The sequence below is a fragment of the Astyanax mexicanus genome, chromosome 17, assembly GCF_023375975.1.
Source record: "Astyanax mexicanus isolate ESR-SI-001 chromosome 17, AstMex3_surface, whole genome shotgun sequence".
Taxonomy (NCBI): domain Eukaryota; kingdom Metazoa; phylum Chordata; class Actinopteri; order Characiformes; family Acestrorhamphidae; genus Astyanax; species Astyanax mexicanus.
This window is the reverse complement of record NC_064424.1, coordinates 25,519,392-25,535,420: the sequence shown is the minus strand read 5'-3', so window position 1 is coordinate 25,535,420 and position 16,029 is coordinate 25,519,392. Positions and strand designations below refer to the sequence as shown.

General features: G+C 37.8%; 2 protein-coding genes across 28 annotated transcripts in view; one reads left to right on the top strand and one right to left on the bottom strand.

Moving 5' to 3' along the window:
• The window catches only part of rpl35 (ribosomal protein L35), a 657,733-nt gene that overhangs the window by 290,181 nt on the left and 351,523 nt on the right, over positions 1-16,029 (bottom strand). The window lies entirely within an intron of this gene.
• LOC103046602 (formin-binding protein 1) overlaps positions 1-16,029 on the top strand; it is a 123,263-nt gene that overhangs the window by 60,329 nt on the left and 46,905 nt on the right. For all 20 annotated transcript variants that reach the window (XM_049466257.1, XM_022676435.2, XM_049466248.1 and 17 more), the window contains exons 2-4: positions 2,867-2,982; positions 9,396-9,452; positions 12,132-12,279. In XM_049466257.1, coding sequence (XP_049322214.1) covers positions 2,867-2,982; positions 9,396-9,452; positions 12,132-12,279 — 321 coding nt within the window. The remainder of the gene's footprint in view (positions 1-2,866; positions 2,983-9,395; positions 9,453-12,131; positions 12,280-16,029) is intronic.

The following is a 16,029-nucleotide window of genomic DNA, read 5'->3' as shown; positions in this document are numbered from 1 at the left end:
TCCCCACTCCCCCGCTGGCCTGCACTTAAACTGCAGTTAAACAATTCTTGCCCGATCAAGCTTACGTCGCTAACTGCTTAGTGGGCTTGCTGGTGTTGTGCCGAATTCAGCACCCCCGCCATTAAAAGCACCCTCGATAATCCAATTTAACTTACTTAGAAATACGTGCCAGTGGGTGAAAGTGGGGGTGTTTGTTTACAGGAACGTTGCATCACTAACGCTATCTTGTTCTGTGCTCGGCACATGCAGTGGAAGCGCTATCCGTGCCCCAGCACAGAAAACAAGATGACGTTAGCGATGCAACATTCCTGTAAACAAACATGGCAGTGTTGTGCTGACTTCAGCACCCCTGCTAGGAAAAGCACCCTTTATCAGGAGCATGCACATGTATGCTATGTATGTCGCTACGTGAATGAAAGAACTCTGACTTTTGGCTCATATTTCTAAGTAAGTTAAATTGGATTATCTCCGCATTTACCATGAAGATGCACTAAGGAGAGAGGGTGCTTTTCATGGTGGGGATGCTGAGTCCAAGTGAACCGTGCTCTGGCCCACTTCAGGCTTACCTCTGGAAGTCTTAGGCTGTGGTCAAGCTTGATTTTTACATGGCTATTTTGTTTGTGGGGATGGCCAGTCCTGATTAAATGGATTGCAGTCACTTTAGCTTCTGCAGCAACATGGGGCACTACCTCCACCATGTTTGTTAGTTCTTACCTGAGAGCAGTGAGTGCAGCCCTGATCTCTTTTTCTATTGACCTGTGAAGTTTAATTTGCTGCTCAACCAGTATGACTGAGCTGTTCTGTTAAAAAAAATGCATCAACCTGGTCGACTAGCAAAACCAGCTCGATCAAGCGAAAATTAGCTAGTCAATCAGCCAGTCTGAGCTACCATCTTAACTAAATTTTCTACAGGGTTATATGTTTTTTTTTCTTGATCATCACAGATTGGATTAGACCATAAAAGGCTAGAGTGGACCATCTTAAACCAACTTTTGTTTATGGTCTATCATAAAATAATTCTCTAAGCAGAGTATTTGGCCAGCTGGAAAAATTCTGCTAGCTCTAGTTGTATAAGCAATTTAATTTAAAGCTTCACATCTAAAAATGAAAGTATCCATGTTTTATTTATGGAAAAATGTATATAGTAATAAAGAATATAATTCAGTAAGGAGGAGAATGGAATCACAAAGCCATTTTGAGACTAAAGAGCAATATGTTGATTACCAATTAAGAAATATTCTTTTTAATCAGAATGGACTATAGATGTCACACATTCTGGTCAAACATCATTTATCATCACCTGAATACTAATCATTCACACCTGTTTACCCTGTGTATATATACTTGCCTGTTTTTCTCCCCTCATTGCAAATAATTTTCAGGGCATACCAAGTCTTTGAATTTCCTGTTTGTCTTGCTAAGTTTGTATCTTATCTTTGCTAGTTTCCTTTTTTGATTTTCTAGTATGATGATTCTTACAGTTTTTGGCATGTTGTTATTAGGCTCTTGATTTATTTTTAGTTTACACAGATTCGAACATTTTAGATACATTTACATTTTTATTGTTATTAACTAGTCTTTTAGTTATAGTATTGCATTAATTGGATAGGGGCTTTAAAATAATAAAAGGAATAAAGAAATTTTAAAGGAATTCTATCATTTTTTTATAATTAAACTGACGTATTAAAATGAATTAAATTAAAACGATTTATACACACATACTACATTGAAGAAGAAAATGAGGCTGCTTATGCTTACTGGCTGCTTTTCGGTCATCTCTCTCTCTCTCTCTCTCTCTCTCTCTCTCTGCATTCTTTCATTAGATCTCTGTTAAACATTTACAAAGTGTGGGACAGGTCTGACAAACAGTACTGTGTGTGTTTGTGTGTGTGTGTGTGTGCTTTTTGAGGTCAGGAAAGTGTGACAAAGTAATCTTTGGATCCAGTAATGAACTCTGAGTTGCTATGGTGGCAGCAGCCCCATTAAAATCACTGACATTTATAATAACACACACACACACACACCTACTGCTCATGCTAATTGCATCAAGCTCATTGTGAACTGTGGAAAGTTTTTGTCAATTCAAACCATTTGACCAGTCCTTTAGTGTTTGTAACAACCGATCCCTCTGGCAAAATTTCTAGAACATTTTTCTTTCTCTTTCTCCATCTCTCTGTCTCTGTCAACATCAATCACTATAATTACAATAAACATCATTATTACATCAGTTATTACAGGTCTTAGGTCTTACAGTCTGCAGTGTTACAGGTCAGTGCTGTATCAGTGCGCAGTGCATTAAAGTGGTGTAACACTGTGGAGTGTTACAGGTCAGTGTTGTAATAGCTGTAACAAATGTACAGATCAGGGGTGTAACACAGTAATGTGTTGCAGGTCATTCGTGTAGCACAGGAATGTGTTATAGGTTGGTTGTGCAACATTGGAATATTTTACAGATCAGTGGTGTAACAATAAGGAATGTGTTGCAGGTCAGAAGTGTGGAGAGTGTTGCAGGTCATTGGTGTAACACTAGAGTATGTTACTGATCAGTGGTGTAACAATATAGACTGTGTTGCAGGTCAGTGGTGTAAAACTGGTATGTGTTGCAGGTCGTTGATTTAACACTAGAATGTGTTATAGGTCAGTGGTGTAACACTGGGTTAATGTACAGGCCAGTGGTGTAACACTGGAATATGTTACAGGTCAGTGGTGTAACAGTAGATTATTGCACAGGCCAGTGGTGTAACACTGGAATGTGATGTAGGTCAGTGGTGTAACCCTGGAATGTGTTACAGGTCAGTGCTGCAACAATGGAGTATTTTACAGGTCAGTGGTGTAACAATCACTTTATTTCTCTCTTTTTTTTCAGGATCAGTTCGAGAACTTGGAGAAGCATACCCAGTGGGGAATAGACTTTGTGGAGCGCTACACCAAATTTGTAAAAGAGCGGTCGGAGATCGAACTCAACTATGCCAAGCAGATCAGGTAAATCTCGCATGATGTATTGTATAATCAATAAAACAATAGCTTTTGTTTTATAGAGAAATATACAATCTGTTGTTACAAATAATATGAATAGAATTGCCAGTATCTGAATCCCATATGTGAGCCTTAAAATAGGTCTGCATGGGAATATGTTAAATTTATGTAAACATAGTTTTAGCCTAGCCTAGCACTACCTCCACCATGTTTGTTAGATTTTCCCAAAACGAATGAGTGTAGTCATGCCCTCTATTTTTCTAGTGGTTTGAGATTGCAGGGTGTCCTAAATTTGCAGGTTTGAAGTTTATCTATTTTAACTCTGCTTCTTATTGAATAAATTAATCTTCTTTTTTACCATAGAGATTTCATTTGTGTTTGGACTGACCTCCCTGTTGGTTAATCTAAAACTAAAAACTAAATATATTGATTAATCAAAAAAAAATATTGCCTGATTATTTGAATGCAAAACAGGCTGAGCAGCTGCTTAATTAACATTATAATGGACTGATTAATTGATTTATTAGAATCATGATGAATTGAATAGTCAAAATTATAATGTTTATTTAAAATAATATAATAGACAGATTAATTGATATTATAATTGACATGTTTCAAACAAATCAGATGTATAATAGCCTGACTAATTGAAACTATTATTGACTGTCTAGTAGAAAGTGTAATCGGCCAACCAATGATGAATATAAATAATAATAGACTGATTAACCGAAACCATAATCGACTGATGAATCGAATTCCTTATAAAGAGGATAACTGATTAATTAGGACCATAATGAAATTATAAATCATAATAAAGATGCTCCTGTAATAGAAATTCTAACTAATGAATAAATGAGGATTGTAATGCATTGATTAGTCAAATTCATAATGGACCAATTAGCCAAAATCATAACGGACAAATTAATCGACATAATAATGGACTGATTAATCAATTATAAGAATGGTCAGTTGCAGCTCTTGTATCAAATTAGTCATATTTACTTAGCATCTATTGTGTGTGTGTGATATCAGCTCTCCATCAGAGACATGTGGTTGATAGAACCACATATTTTCCAGTGTGTGTGTCTGGATGTGTGTGTGTTAGTAAGTGTACAGTATAGTATTTTTTTCAGGATTGCAGGTTGCAAAATAATTAGGAACACACACACACACAAACAGTGCAGATGTGCTTTTGCTGATGGCAGCTCAAGGCCACAGGATGCGAAGGTGACTGTGAATGTGTGTGTGTGTGTGTTCACACATGTCTGGGAGGAAACCAGTGTTGCCGTGGTAACAAGGTGTCAGTGTTGCACTGCGCTCAGCTGACCTACATTCGGATCGTCCAATAACAAGCAGCAAGCCCACCCCCCATTCTTGTGATAGGATTTAGAGCTACCCATCACTGGATAGCACACACACACAGAGAAACCCCCTTCAACCCCCTAAGAGCTATCAGTCGGAAACCCCCTTAATCCCCTACATTTAGACAGAGATGGAGAGAGAGAGAGAATTCATGAAGTGGAGTCTGGCTAAACTGTAAGCACACACACACACACACACACACACACAGTTATTGATTGCAATGATTTGATGAACTCATTACCCTTAACTCTAATCCAGGAACGCCATCATCCTTTATAGTTCTGTATTTGATTACTGAATTCAATATTGTGTGTGTGTGTGTGTGTGTGTGTGTGTATTAGAATATAAGAAATGGGCAAAATAATAAACCATTACAATTCCACACAAACACACACACATAAACACTAATCTTGTGTAATACCCCTCCATGCAGACCACCATGCTCATAATGGTTACTGGTTAACTCTCCATCAGGCATCTGGCGGTGTGTGTGTGTGTCTGTGTGAGAGAGAAAAAAAGGGACACAGAGAGAGAGATACAGAGAGTTCACATCCCAGAGAGGTCTGCCTAGCAACACATTAGACAGTAGTAACGTGTGTCCATCATTATATTAGATATACAGCTCTGAAAAAAAATAAGAAAGCACTTCAGTTTCTGAATCAGTTTCTTTGATTTTGCTATTTATAGGTCTATGTTTGAGTAAAATGAATTGTTGTTTTATTCTATAAACTACAGACAACATTTCTCCCAAATTCCAAATAAAAAAATTGTCATTTAGAGAATGTATTTGCAGAAAATGAGATGAAAAAATGGATGAAATAACAAAAAAAAGATGCAGAGCTTTCAGACCTCAAATAATGCAAAGAAAACAAGTTCATATACATGAAGTTTTAAGAGTTCAGAAATCAATAATTGGTGGAATAACCCTGTTTTTTAATCATAGTTTTCATGCATCTTGGCATGTTCTCTTCCACCAGTCTTATACACTGCTTTTGGATAACTTTATGCCACTTCTGATGCAAAAATTCAAGCAGTTCGGCTTGGTTTGATGGCTTGTGTGGTCTCTTTTTTTTAGAGCTGTATATAAAGAGCACATACACTGGATGTCCAAATATTTGCGGACACTCCTTTTAATGAATGCATTCAGCTACTCTGATGCACCCATTTCTGACATATCATGTGTAGTCCCTACAGAGAAGTAAACATAAAGATGTTAACTGCTCTAGCTAGCTGATTTAAGCTACATGCTAACTGCTCTATCTGATGTTATGTAGATGTTAACTGTTCTAGCTAGCTGCTTTGAGCTAGCAGCTAACTGCTCTATCTGATGTCATCTAGATGTTAACTGTTCTAGCTGATGTTAGCTAGATGCTAACTGCTCTATCTGATGTTATCTAGATGTTAACTGTTATAGTTGATGTTAGTTAGATGATAACTGTATCAACTACTCTGATTAAAGCTAGGTATGAACTAATATAACTGATTTAAGTTAGATATTACTCTAGCTGATATTAGTTCAGTGATGTTAGCAAGATGCTAACTACTCTCAGACATCCCACAGTGCAAAAATTGATTTCAGTCAGGTAGCACCTTTAAACCCTACTTTAATACTTTTTTGGCTGTTTCATTTGCTAAAGTAAAAAAATAGGTTTTTATTTTAAACTGTACTTAGTTATTCTACATATTACATATGTTTAAGTATCTACAGTATCTTCCTAACACTTAACCAGCTAATTTTTTTATTATGTTTTATATATGTTTTACTAATATTAGCAATGTTTATAAAGGAGTGAACCCTGTTTAAACTCACCTCAACATTTGTTTTGCAGAAATTAAACCCAACACTACAAATATAGAAAATATAGTCAATGTTCATACTGTGCAGCGAGCAGAGCTGTCATTATTTTACCCGAGCCAGCAATGACTTAGAGTAGTGTGGAGTCAAATGTGTTTTAATTTGTTTGAGCTTGACAGACACACTCTTCTATAGCACTTCGTGACATGACTGTGTGTACATCTACCTCTCTCTTTCTCTCCCTCTCTCTCATGTGCTGCAAGTCCAACCCACATGTGTGTTGTGTGTGTTCCTCTTTCACCCTTTTTCTTGCATGCTCTCTCTCTCTCTCTCTCTCTCTCTCTCTCTTTTTTTTTTGACTTGCTCAATATAGAAGATAATTTCTGTTATGTTGTATGTAAAACAAACCCCTATGTAAAACAGACTCCCTGAACTTCTGTGAGAGGTGGGAATAAGCTGGGTAAAGAAATACATCGTTCAACTAAAAGAAAAGAGCTTGTATTTAAGAGTTTTAATCAGCTTCTCTCATTTAAATTAGCTCTTGGAGGTTTAAATGAGTCAGAGTGCACATCTCTACTGTCGTTACTGGTTAGCGTTAAGTAGCATTAGCCTGCAGTGTATCATTAATATTTTGACCTTCATGCGTGAGTCTGTTTGTTAACGTGTGCTTGCTTATTGTGTTTTGAGGACAAAAATAGCCCCCAGGGAGGCTGCTGTTGGAACACACACACACACACACACACACACACACACACACACACACATACACACACCTGCCCCAAGGCAATGGTGACAGTTGCACATCCTGCTCATTCTATAGTGGCCATCCTTCAACAGTGTAGCAGACTGAATACACACATTAGACTACACAAACAAGAGAGAGAAGAGAGGGAGAGAAAGAGAGAGGGAGAGAGAGTAAGAGCTAATGTATTTTGGTTGTTAATAACAGTGACAAGAAACTAGCAACAGAAGTCAGTGTCACAGTTTCCAGCAGCTCACCAACAGGCATATAAACTCACACACACACACACACATAGACGTACGCGCTCAGAGCTTGGTCACAGCCATAATCAAATAAAGCAATAAGCCACTTGAGGTCATTACAGTCGTTACAGTGCTTTTACTACAGATAAGACACAATGAAAACACAATATAACATCCAATTCACCAATGTTTGATTTGATTTACCTAATTATTGGCACTGGAGATGATAACAGTGATAGTAAAGGGTTGCTAGGGTATCCTAGCTTATGAAGGTGTTTTCCAGAGAGTTTCTTGATGGTTTCAAATAGGTTAAGCAAGGTGGATTCTAGGTTAGTACTACGTGGTTGCTGTCTGCAGTGTGCCATAGTAATAATTTGATAAAAAATACAATCATATTGTAAAAATAGAAGTATTGCATTTGATTTGCTATTTACTATGAAGCTTTAAGATTATTTTTGTGTTATTGTTTATGAACATTTTCTGCACTTTAGTATTTTCATAGATTTATTTTTGCTACAGTACTTAATTTAATGTTACATTATTATTATTTGATAGAAAATCAGACTTTTGGTAAGTTTCAGCTTTTTACAAAATATTCCAAATTTATTATATATACAGATTTTGTTTGTTGCTGCTGATTGTTTTTTATTACTGTTATACCATATAAAACCTTAACATTTATTTTGTTGCAGTAGTATATTCTTAAAATGAACACAGCATTTTCTTTCAGTGTTTTGTCATATTGCCAAAAATATTGTTATTGCATAAATATAAAATATAATAAAATTATATAGGTATTTTTGTGATACCAATTCTTAGTTATGTAACAAAACTATATATCAAGAATATACTACAAATACTACTAAATATAAAAAAAATATTTTGTATGAATATAAACAGTTCTATACATTAAGTAGAAACACAAAATATATAAACAGTAACTTATCAAGACCCTCAATATGAAATTGGATACCAAAAAGGCACTGACAGACTACAGAGTACCGAAAGGTCTAAAAAAATTTTTGCTTGTTTTCAGAATTTTGCATGAAACACGCATAAACATGGAGAGCACATGCAGCACGGTAAAAAACAACTACTATGGTGCACACAAGCAAAGAGCTCGCGCAAAAACGGGGCCATCGTCATCTCACGCCTCGACTACTGCAATGCCCTGCTAACTGGCCTCCCGGCCTGCCTAGTAAAACCACTCCAAATGATCCAGAATGCAGCAGCACGTCTGGTCTTCAACCAACCAAAACGGGCACATGTCACCCCGCTGCTCATTGAGCTCCACTGGCTACCAGTTGATGCCCGCATCAAATTCAAAACTCTTACAATCGCCTACAAGGTGATGACAGAACAGGCTCCTTCCTACCTGCACTCGCTCCTGAAGGCTTACAACACCTCCCAGCCGCTGCACTCCTCCAATGAACGTCACCTCGCTTTGCCAAACAAACATTCACACAAAGCAATCCAGACTGTTCTCATACAGAGTTCCCCAATGGTGGAACAAACTACCTTCCACTACTAGATCAGGAGAATCTCTCGCTATCTTTAAGAGACTCCTGAAGACAGAGCTCTTCAAAGAGCACTTACTCTCCTAACACCTCTAACACACTAACTACTTCTAACCCCATTTCCTTCTTCCCCTCCTTCACTTCTCTATCCCTTTATTTCCCTTTGACCTCCTTTAAGCCCTATCTAAAAATGGGTTATCTTAATTCCTATTACTTTTGTACTTCATTATTGTAAGTCGCTTTGGACAAAAGCGTCTGCCAAATGAAATGTAATGTAATGTAATGTAATGTAAAAAGGTATTGAAAAAAGTATCGTTTGGGTATCGGTATCGAATTTAAGGCTGGTATCGTACTGGTATCCAAAATTTTAGGGACCTCCCAACTCATCATCCTACCTTAACCCCCAGATGACCCCCAGGTTAAAGACTTCTGAGCTTAGGTATTCAAGTTGTTTTTGTGGATGATACTAGGTGATTGATACTGGTTGAAATCCAAGATGTTTTCTAAAGTGTTGCCAGTCAGGTGGCTGGGGTATTCAAGGTGGCTGCTATGGTGATTGCACTATGTCTTGCATTGTGGTATTATAATCATATAGAGGTTTAAGAAATGCTAATCTTTTTCTATTATTTGTTTATTGCCTCAAAGAAAACACTACGTATGGACAGGTTCTTTATTCCAGTCTACTGTAATTAAGCACACTTTTTAGTTGCTTCCTCTTTTGATGTTTACTCATGGTGTGTTATGTTGTCGTTTCATTGCAGAAACCTGTCTAAGAAATACCAGCCGAAGAAGAATGCCAAGGAGGAGGAAGAGAGCAAGTGAGTGTGAAATCTTCTTCACTGTCTGGCAGGGATATCTGCAGATGGAGAGTGGGCTGTAATTTAGTCTACAGTCTCCCATTATTTATCAAATTGTCCAACATATCTAAACTAATACCTGCAATTAATTAATTCTGATTGTGTAGATTGCTTCGCTGTGTAATGACTTCGTGCCCACCCTTCCCTTGACCTCAACATAGTCTTATATTAATAGACATATGTATACTGTATGCACATATGTAGTGGAAGCTTAATATGATGTACAATTGTGTGTTTGAAACTGTACTTGTCACACGCTTGCCTCAGACCACAGCGAGTTGAGTACCCTTGAATAGACTTGCATATGTGGTGACCCTGACACTGTAGGACTGGTTGTTGTCTATAAATATTACAGTTTTTCTCAATTGGTTTGGCTCATTTCTTGAAACTGAGATGACATTCCTATAACTATGAGGTAAATTGGCCAAACAGACTTACGGTTCTTCGCAACACTTCAGATAACCAGCAAAATGTCATATTTCTCCCAAAACGTTAATTCTTGCTTCAAAATGAAGTCCCTCTCCCATATAAATAATCAGTACCATAAAAATGGCATAGATCCTTCTCAATTGCAGCACAACTACATGGATCCTCATCACTGCTCATATCACTCCAAAAACAGTTTACCCATGTGTCAAAACTAATTTCCTTTCTCACACAAATCATTAGTGCCCCCAAAATGCATTGTCCCTTTGGCATTGTGTAAGTACTGCAAGTCAAAAAGCTTAGATGTTTTGTCTTTATGGCAGAGGTCTAGCTAAAGGAATACAATTTTCACACCACACACACTGCACTCTTTCTGCTGAGGAAATTTAACTACTTTTATTTACAAGTAAATCTTTACACATTACTGTAGGTAGGAAAGAGAAAAAAATACAAAAGGAAATGTATCAAATATACTATGTATACAAAATACGAAAACCTGCAAAAACAAAACAAAATACATTACAGTATGTAAAAAAACAGTCAAGCATCAGAAATGCAATACAGTAACATTCTGACTACCCTGTATCACTCCCCTCTATCTCCTGGTCATCTTCCTGGCCATCCATCCGCTGCTGTCTGTTTGGCCATAAATTCTCATCAACATCACATCTGATGTGTTCTTTAGCAATGCACCGTGGGAAGAAGCGTCGTGAATGCCTGAGCCATCCTCACCACTGATCGCCACAGGACTATATCGTCGTTATATCATCACAGGACTAGCATAAAAGTACTAGCACCAGGCCAAGCTGTATACAGTCATATGAAAAAGTTTGGGCACCCCTATTAATCTTATTCATTTTTAGTTCTAAATATGTGGGTGTTTACAACAGCCATTTCAGTTTGATATATCTAATAACTGATGGACACAGTAATATTTCAGGATTGAAATGAGGTTTATTGTACTAACAGAAAACGTGCAATATGCATTAAACCAAAATTTGACCGGTGCAAAAGTATGGGCACCCTTATCATTTTATTGATTTGAACACTCCTAACTATTTTTTACTGACTTACTGAAGCACAAAATTGGTTTGGTAACCTCATTGAGCTTTGAACTTCATAGCCAAGTGTATCCAATCATGAGAAAAGGTATTTAAGGTGGCCATTTGCAAGTTGTTCTCCTATTTGAATCTCCTCTGAAGAGTGGCATCATGGGCTCATCAAAACAACTCTCAAATGATCTAAAAACAAAGATTGTTCAACATAGTTGTTCAGGGGAAGGATACAAAAAGTTGTTTCAGAGATTTAACCTGTCAGTGTCCACTGTGAGGAACATAGTAAGGAAATGGAAGACCACAGGGACAGTTCTTGTTAAGCCCAGAAGTGGCAGGCCAAGAAAAATATCAGAAAGGCAGAGAAGAAGAATGGTGAGAACAGTCAAGGACAATCCACAGACCACTGATCCAGAAACTGAAGTGGTCTCTTATTTTTTACTAGCTTAAATGTATTTTATTGAGATTTAAGTGATAAACCAACGAAAAGTAGCAATAATTGTTAAGTGGAATGATAAAATGATACATGGTTTTCAAAATTTTAATTAAATTAAAATATTAAAAGTGTGACGTGCAAACCTATTCAGCCCCCTTGACTCTAAAACCCCTAAATAAAGTCCAATGCAATCAGTTGCCTTCAGAAGTCACTTAATTAGTTCTTCTGTGATCAGATGGGACCAAAGTAGAACTTTTTGGCATAAATGAAAAGTACTATGTCTAGCTGAAAAGTAACACTGTTCATTACCCTAAACACACTGTCTCCACTGTGAAACATGGTGGTGGCAGCATCATGCTGTAGAGATGCTTTTCTTCAGCAGGGACAGGGAAACTGGTTAGAGTTGATGGGAAGATGGATGAGGCTAAATACAGGGCAATCCTCGAAAAAAAATCTGTTTAAAGGCTGCAAAAGACCTGAGACTGGGAAGGAGATTCACCTTCCAGCAAGACAATGAACCTAAACATACATCCAGAGCTACAGTGGAATGGTTATATCAAATAATATTCATGTGTTAGAATGGCCCAGTTAAAGTCCTGGCCTAGATCCCATAGAGCTTCTGTGGCAAGACATGAAAATTGGTATTTCTACCATTGTTTACATTGATGGTCTTGGCTGAAGTGTATGAGGACACTGTGTTGATGATGTCATTTCTTTATGGTCCAGGTACACGTGGTGTCGTGCATTCTTTACATCCCTGAACGAGCTGAATGACTACGCCGGTCAGCATGAGCTCATCGCCGAGAACATGACATCACAAATCATCGCTGAGCTCACGCGGTACATACAGGACCTCAAATCAGAGAGGAAGACTGTAAGTCAAGACATGTCCAACTGGAAACCTGAAATCTGGAAATCTGTTTCTGTGTCCCTCTCTCTGACTTTGTCTCTCACACTGTATCTGTCTCACTGTATCTGTCTCTCTCTCTCTCTCTCTCTCTCTCTCTCTCTCTTTCTGTAAACAGTGCTGATGTGTGTTTATGTTTGATGTGTCTGGTTTGTGCATGTGAGCCAACAGGCAGGAACACACACACACACACACAATATTTTATTATTAAACAGAACATTCTAGAATACCTTTAAACATTCTAGAACACACATCCATAATATTCTAGAACACATATAAACATTCTAGAAAACACACATCCATAACATTCTAGAATTAGAACACATTTTAAACATTCTACAACACATGTCCAGAACATTCTAGAACACTTTTAAACGTTCTAGAACACACCCTGAACATTCTAGAACACATTTAAAACATTCTAGAACACATCCAGGACATTCTAGAACACAGTCAGAACATTCTAGAACACACATCCAGAACATTCTAGAACACACATCCATAAACATTCTAGAACACTTTTAAACATTCTAGAACACATGTCCAGAACATTCTAGAACACCTTTCAAACATTCCAGAATCAGAACACATTTTAAACAGCCTAGAACACACACCCAGAACATTCTAGAACACATTTTAAATATTCTATAAGACTCATCCATAGCATTCTAGGACACTTTTAAACAATCTAGAACACACATCCAGAACATTCTAGAATTATAACACATTTTAAACATTCTATAAATGACACCCATAACAGTCTTGAACACTTTTAAACATTTTAGAACACACGTCCAGAACATTCTAGAATACCTTTCAAACATACTAGAACACACGTCCATTACATTACATTACATTACATTACATTTGGCAGACGCTTTTGTCCAAAGAACATTTGTCCAGTTTGTCCAGAACATTCTACAATTAGAACACAATTTATACATTCTAGAACACATCCAGAATATTATGGATTGTTATGGATGTGTCTTATAGAATGTTTAAAATGTGTTCTAGAATGTTCTGGGCGTGTGTTCTAGGCTGTTTAAAATGTGTTCTGATTCTGGAATGTTTGAAAGGTGTTCTAGAATGTTCTAGAACACGTCCAGAACATACTAGAAAACCTTTAAACATTCTAGAAAACCTTTAAACATTCTATAATACACATTAAGAACATTCTAGAACATCTTTAAAACATTCTAGAACACACTTCCAGAATATTTTAGAACTCATTCGACATTTTGGAACACACATCCAGAATATTCATCCAGTACATTCTAGAACACACATCCAAAACATTCTAGAACTCATTCAAAACTCATTCTAGTGTGTTCTAGAACACTTTCGCTCTCTTTCTTTCTCTCGTTATCTCTCTCGTTCTCTCTCTCTCACACCTGCTCGCACTGCTGAGGCTCCACACTGTCTGTCTGGCTTCTCTCCTAGTACAAATTCTCATCTCTGTTTCTCTTTCTTTCTCTCTTTCCTTTCTCTCTCTCTCTGTTCGTTATGACTGCATAAATTCACACCGCCCTCTCCTACCCTTTCTAACGGTCTCTGTACTTACTCTTTGAGTTCTGTGATAAATTCACACTGAATACTTTCATTCTGTCTCTCGCGTCAGTGTTCAACAACAGACCTGCCAAACCTGCTTTAACTCATTTTACTCATCTGACATTTCTCTGAACAGTTCAGCTCCATCTATCAGCAGCATCCTGCTATTAACAGAGAATTTCAATCATTACAATTAGATTTTAAAAGTGCATGCATGTGCATTGCACGGCAGTGGTGTCTTCTATATCTACTGTAACTGTAGATTAACCCTTATTTAGGGGAATCTGTCACACTCAACAGGAGTCAAATTCTGGCAGGGAGGCAGAAACTGACCCAACCCTTGGAAAAGCAACTTACTGAACTGACAAATTCTTACAAACCAGCTCTCAAAACTGCAGTGTAAAACCAAAGCTAACCAAGCCAAATGAACACAGTGTAACGCACACTTTAATCTCGGTTCAGACTTTGGTTCAGACCTTCAGGTGTGACAACACATTGAGAGTGTGAGCTCTGATATCTTCAGATCACACTCCACCAGTGTGTGATATCTGTCTGAATAAAGTAGTGTCATCACAGCTTACAGGAAACACCAATTTATCACGCCCTCCTTCATCTGGTGTCCTCTTCTGTCTGTCTGTCTGTCTCTCTGCTCCTCTCCCGTCTTTTTGTCTTCTTCATGATCACTTTAGACACTGCTTAGTGACTGAGGTTCTGTCACAGGCAGATTGTTATATCTGTCTGTCTGTTTGTCTTATTTGTCCTCTTTAAATCTTGTACACCACCACCCCCCCACACACACACACTCAGAGCATCAACAGTGGGATCAAACAAGGGTATTAAGGGAACCATATGTTCACTGGATTAAACAATGCTCTTCCTGACTGTGTGTGTGTGAGACAGAGAGAGAGAAAGAAAAAAAGAAAGAAAGGGAGAAAAAAGAAAAATAAATAATGCACTGCTTAACAACATGGGTCCTATTCCACAACATGGGTCCCATCCCATTAATCCGTCCCTCTTTTCATATATCTATGCATGCATACAGCCATCAGTCTATATACCCACCCACTCATACATCAGTCTATTCATCATCCATCTATCCACCCATCCATCCATCCATTAGTCTGTCCTTCAATTAATCCATCCATCCATTCATCAGTTCATCCATTATTCCATCTATTAGCCAATCCATTAGTCTATCTATCATCTTATCAGTCTATCCAACCCTTTCTTTATCTATTCATCAATTTGTCAGTTTATCATTCATCCATCCTTCCATCCATCCATCCATCCAGCAGTCAATTTCTCCATACATTCAGTTGCTTCATTCGTCTCTCTGTCCATCTGTTTATCCATGCATCCAGATTCAGCCAGTCTGTCTATTCATACACCTGTCCGTTCCCCCATTCATTCATCCATTAGTTAGATTCCCCAGCACTGATCTCTCTCTCTCTCTCTCTCTCTCTCTCTCTCTCTCTCTCTTATGTTTTGTTCATTATGATTATTATCACTGATTATGAGCTGTAGTTTAATGTGAGTGTGTGTCTCTAAGAACACAGGGTTTAGATAGTTCTCCCTTTAGGCCTTTAGTTCCCACGTTTTCTTTAGAAGAGGCTTTAAAGGGGAGGTTCTGGACCCCATTAGAACCCTTCAGTGAAGTTCAATAGAGGTCAGTACAGGTCAGACCTTCCCTTTAAGAGTGGGGTGACGTCTCATGATTGGCAGGAAACAGTCGTTGTCTCCTTGGTGATGGAGCCACTGGGGTTTGTGTGTGTGTGTGTATCCCAGCCTTCTCTGCAGGAAACACTGTGTATCCATACTGAACTAAGTGTGTGTGTTTGTGTCTACGTGTGTGTTGTGTAAAAGACCCTACTTGGCGCTACTCTGTCCCATCCTCTTTGAGTGTGTTGGCTTCAATGCAATCCATAAAACTCTCTCTCTCTCTCTCTCTCTCTCTCTCTTTCATTCTCTCTTTCTATTACAAACATTTAAAACAGTGTAGGACACACATCTAGAATGTCCTAGAACCAAAAACACAAATGCACAGCACAGCGTGCTAGAACAGAATATCCAGAATAATCTAAAACACACATCTAGAACATTTTAAAACACTAAAAATATCAGCAAGGAAAAGGAACAGGTGTCTGAAAGTGGATCTATAGGTTTGGACAA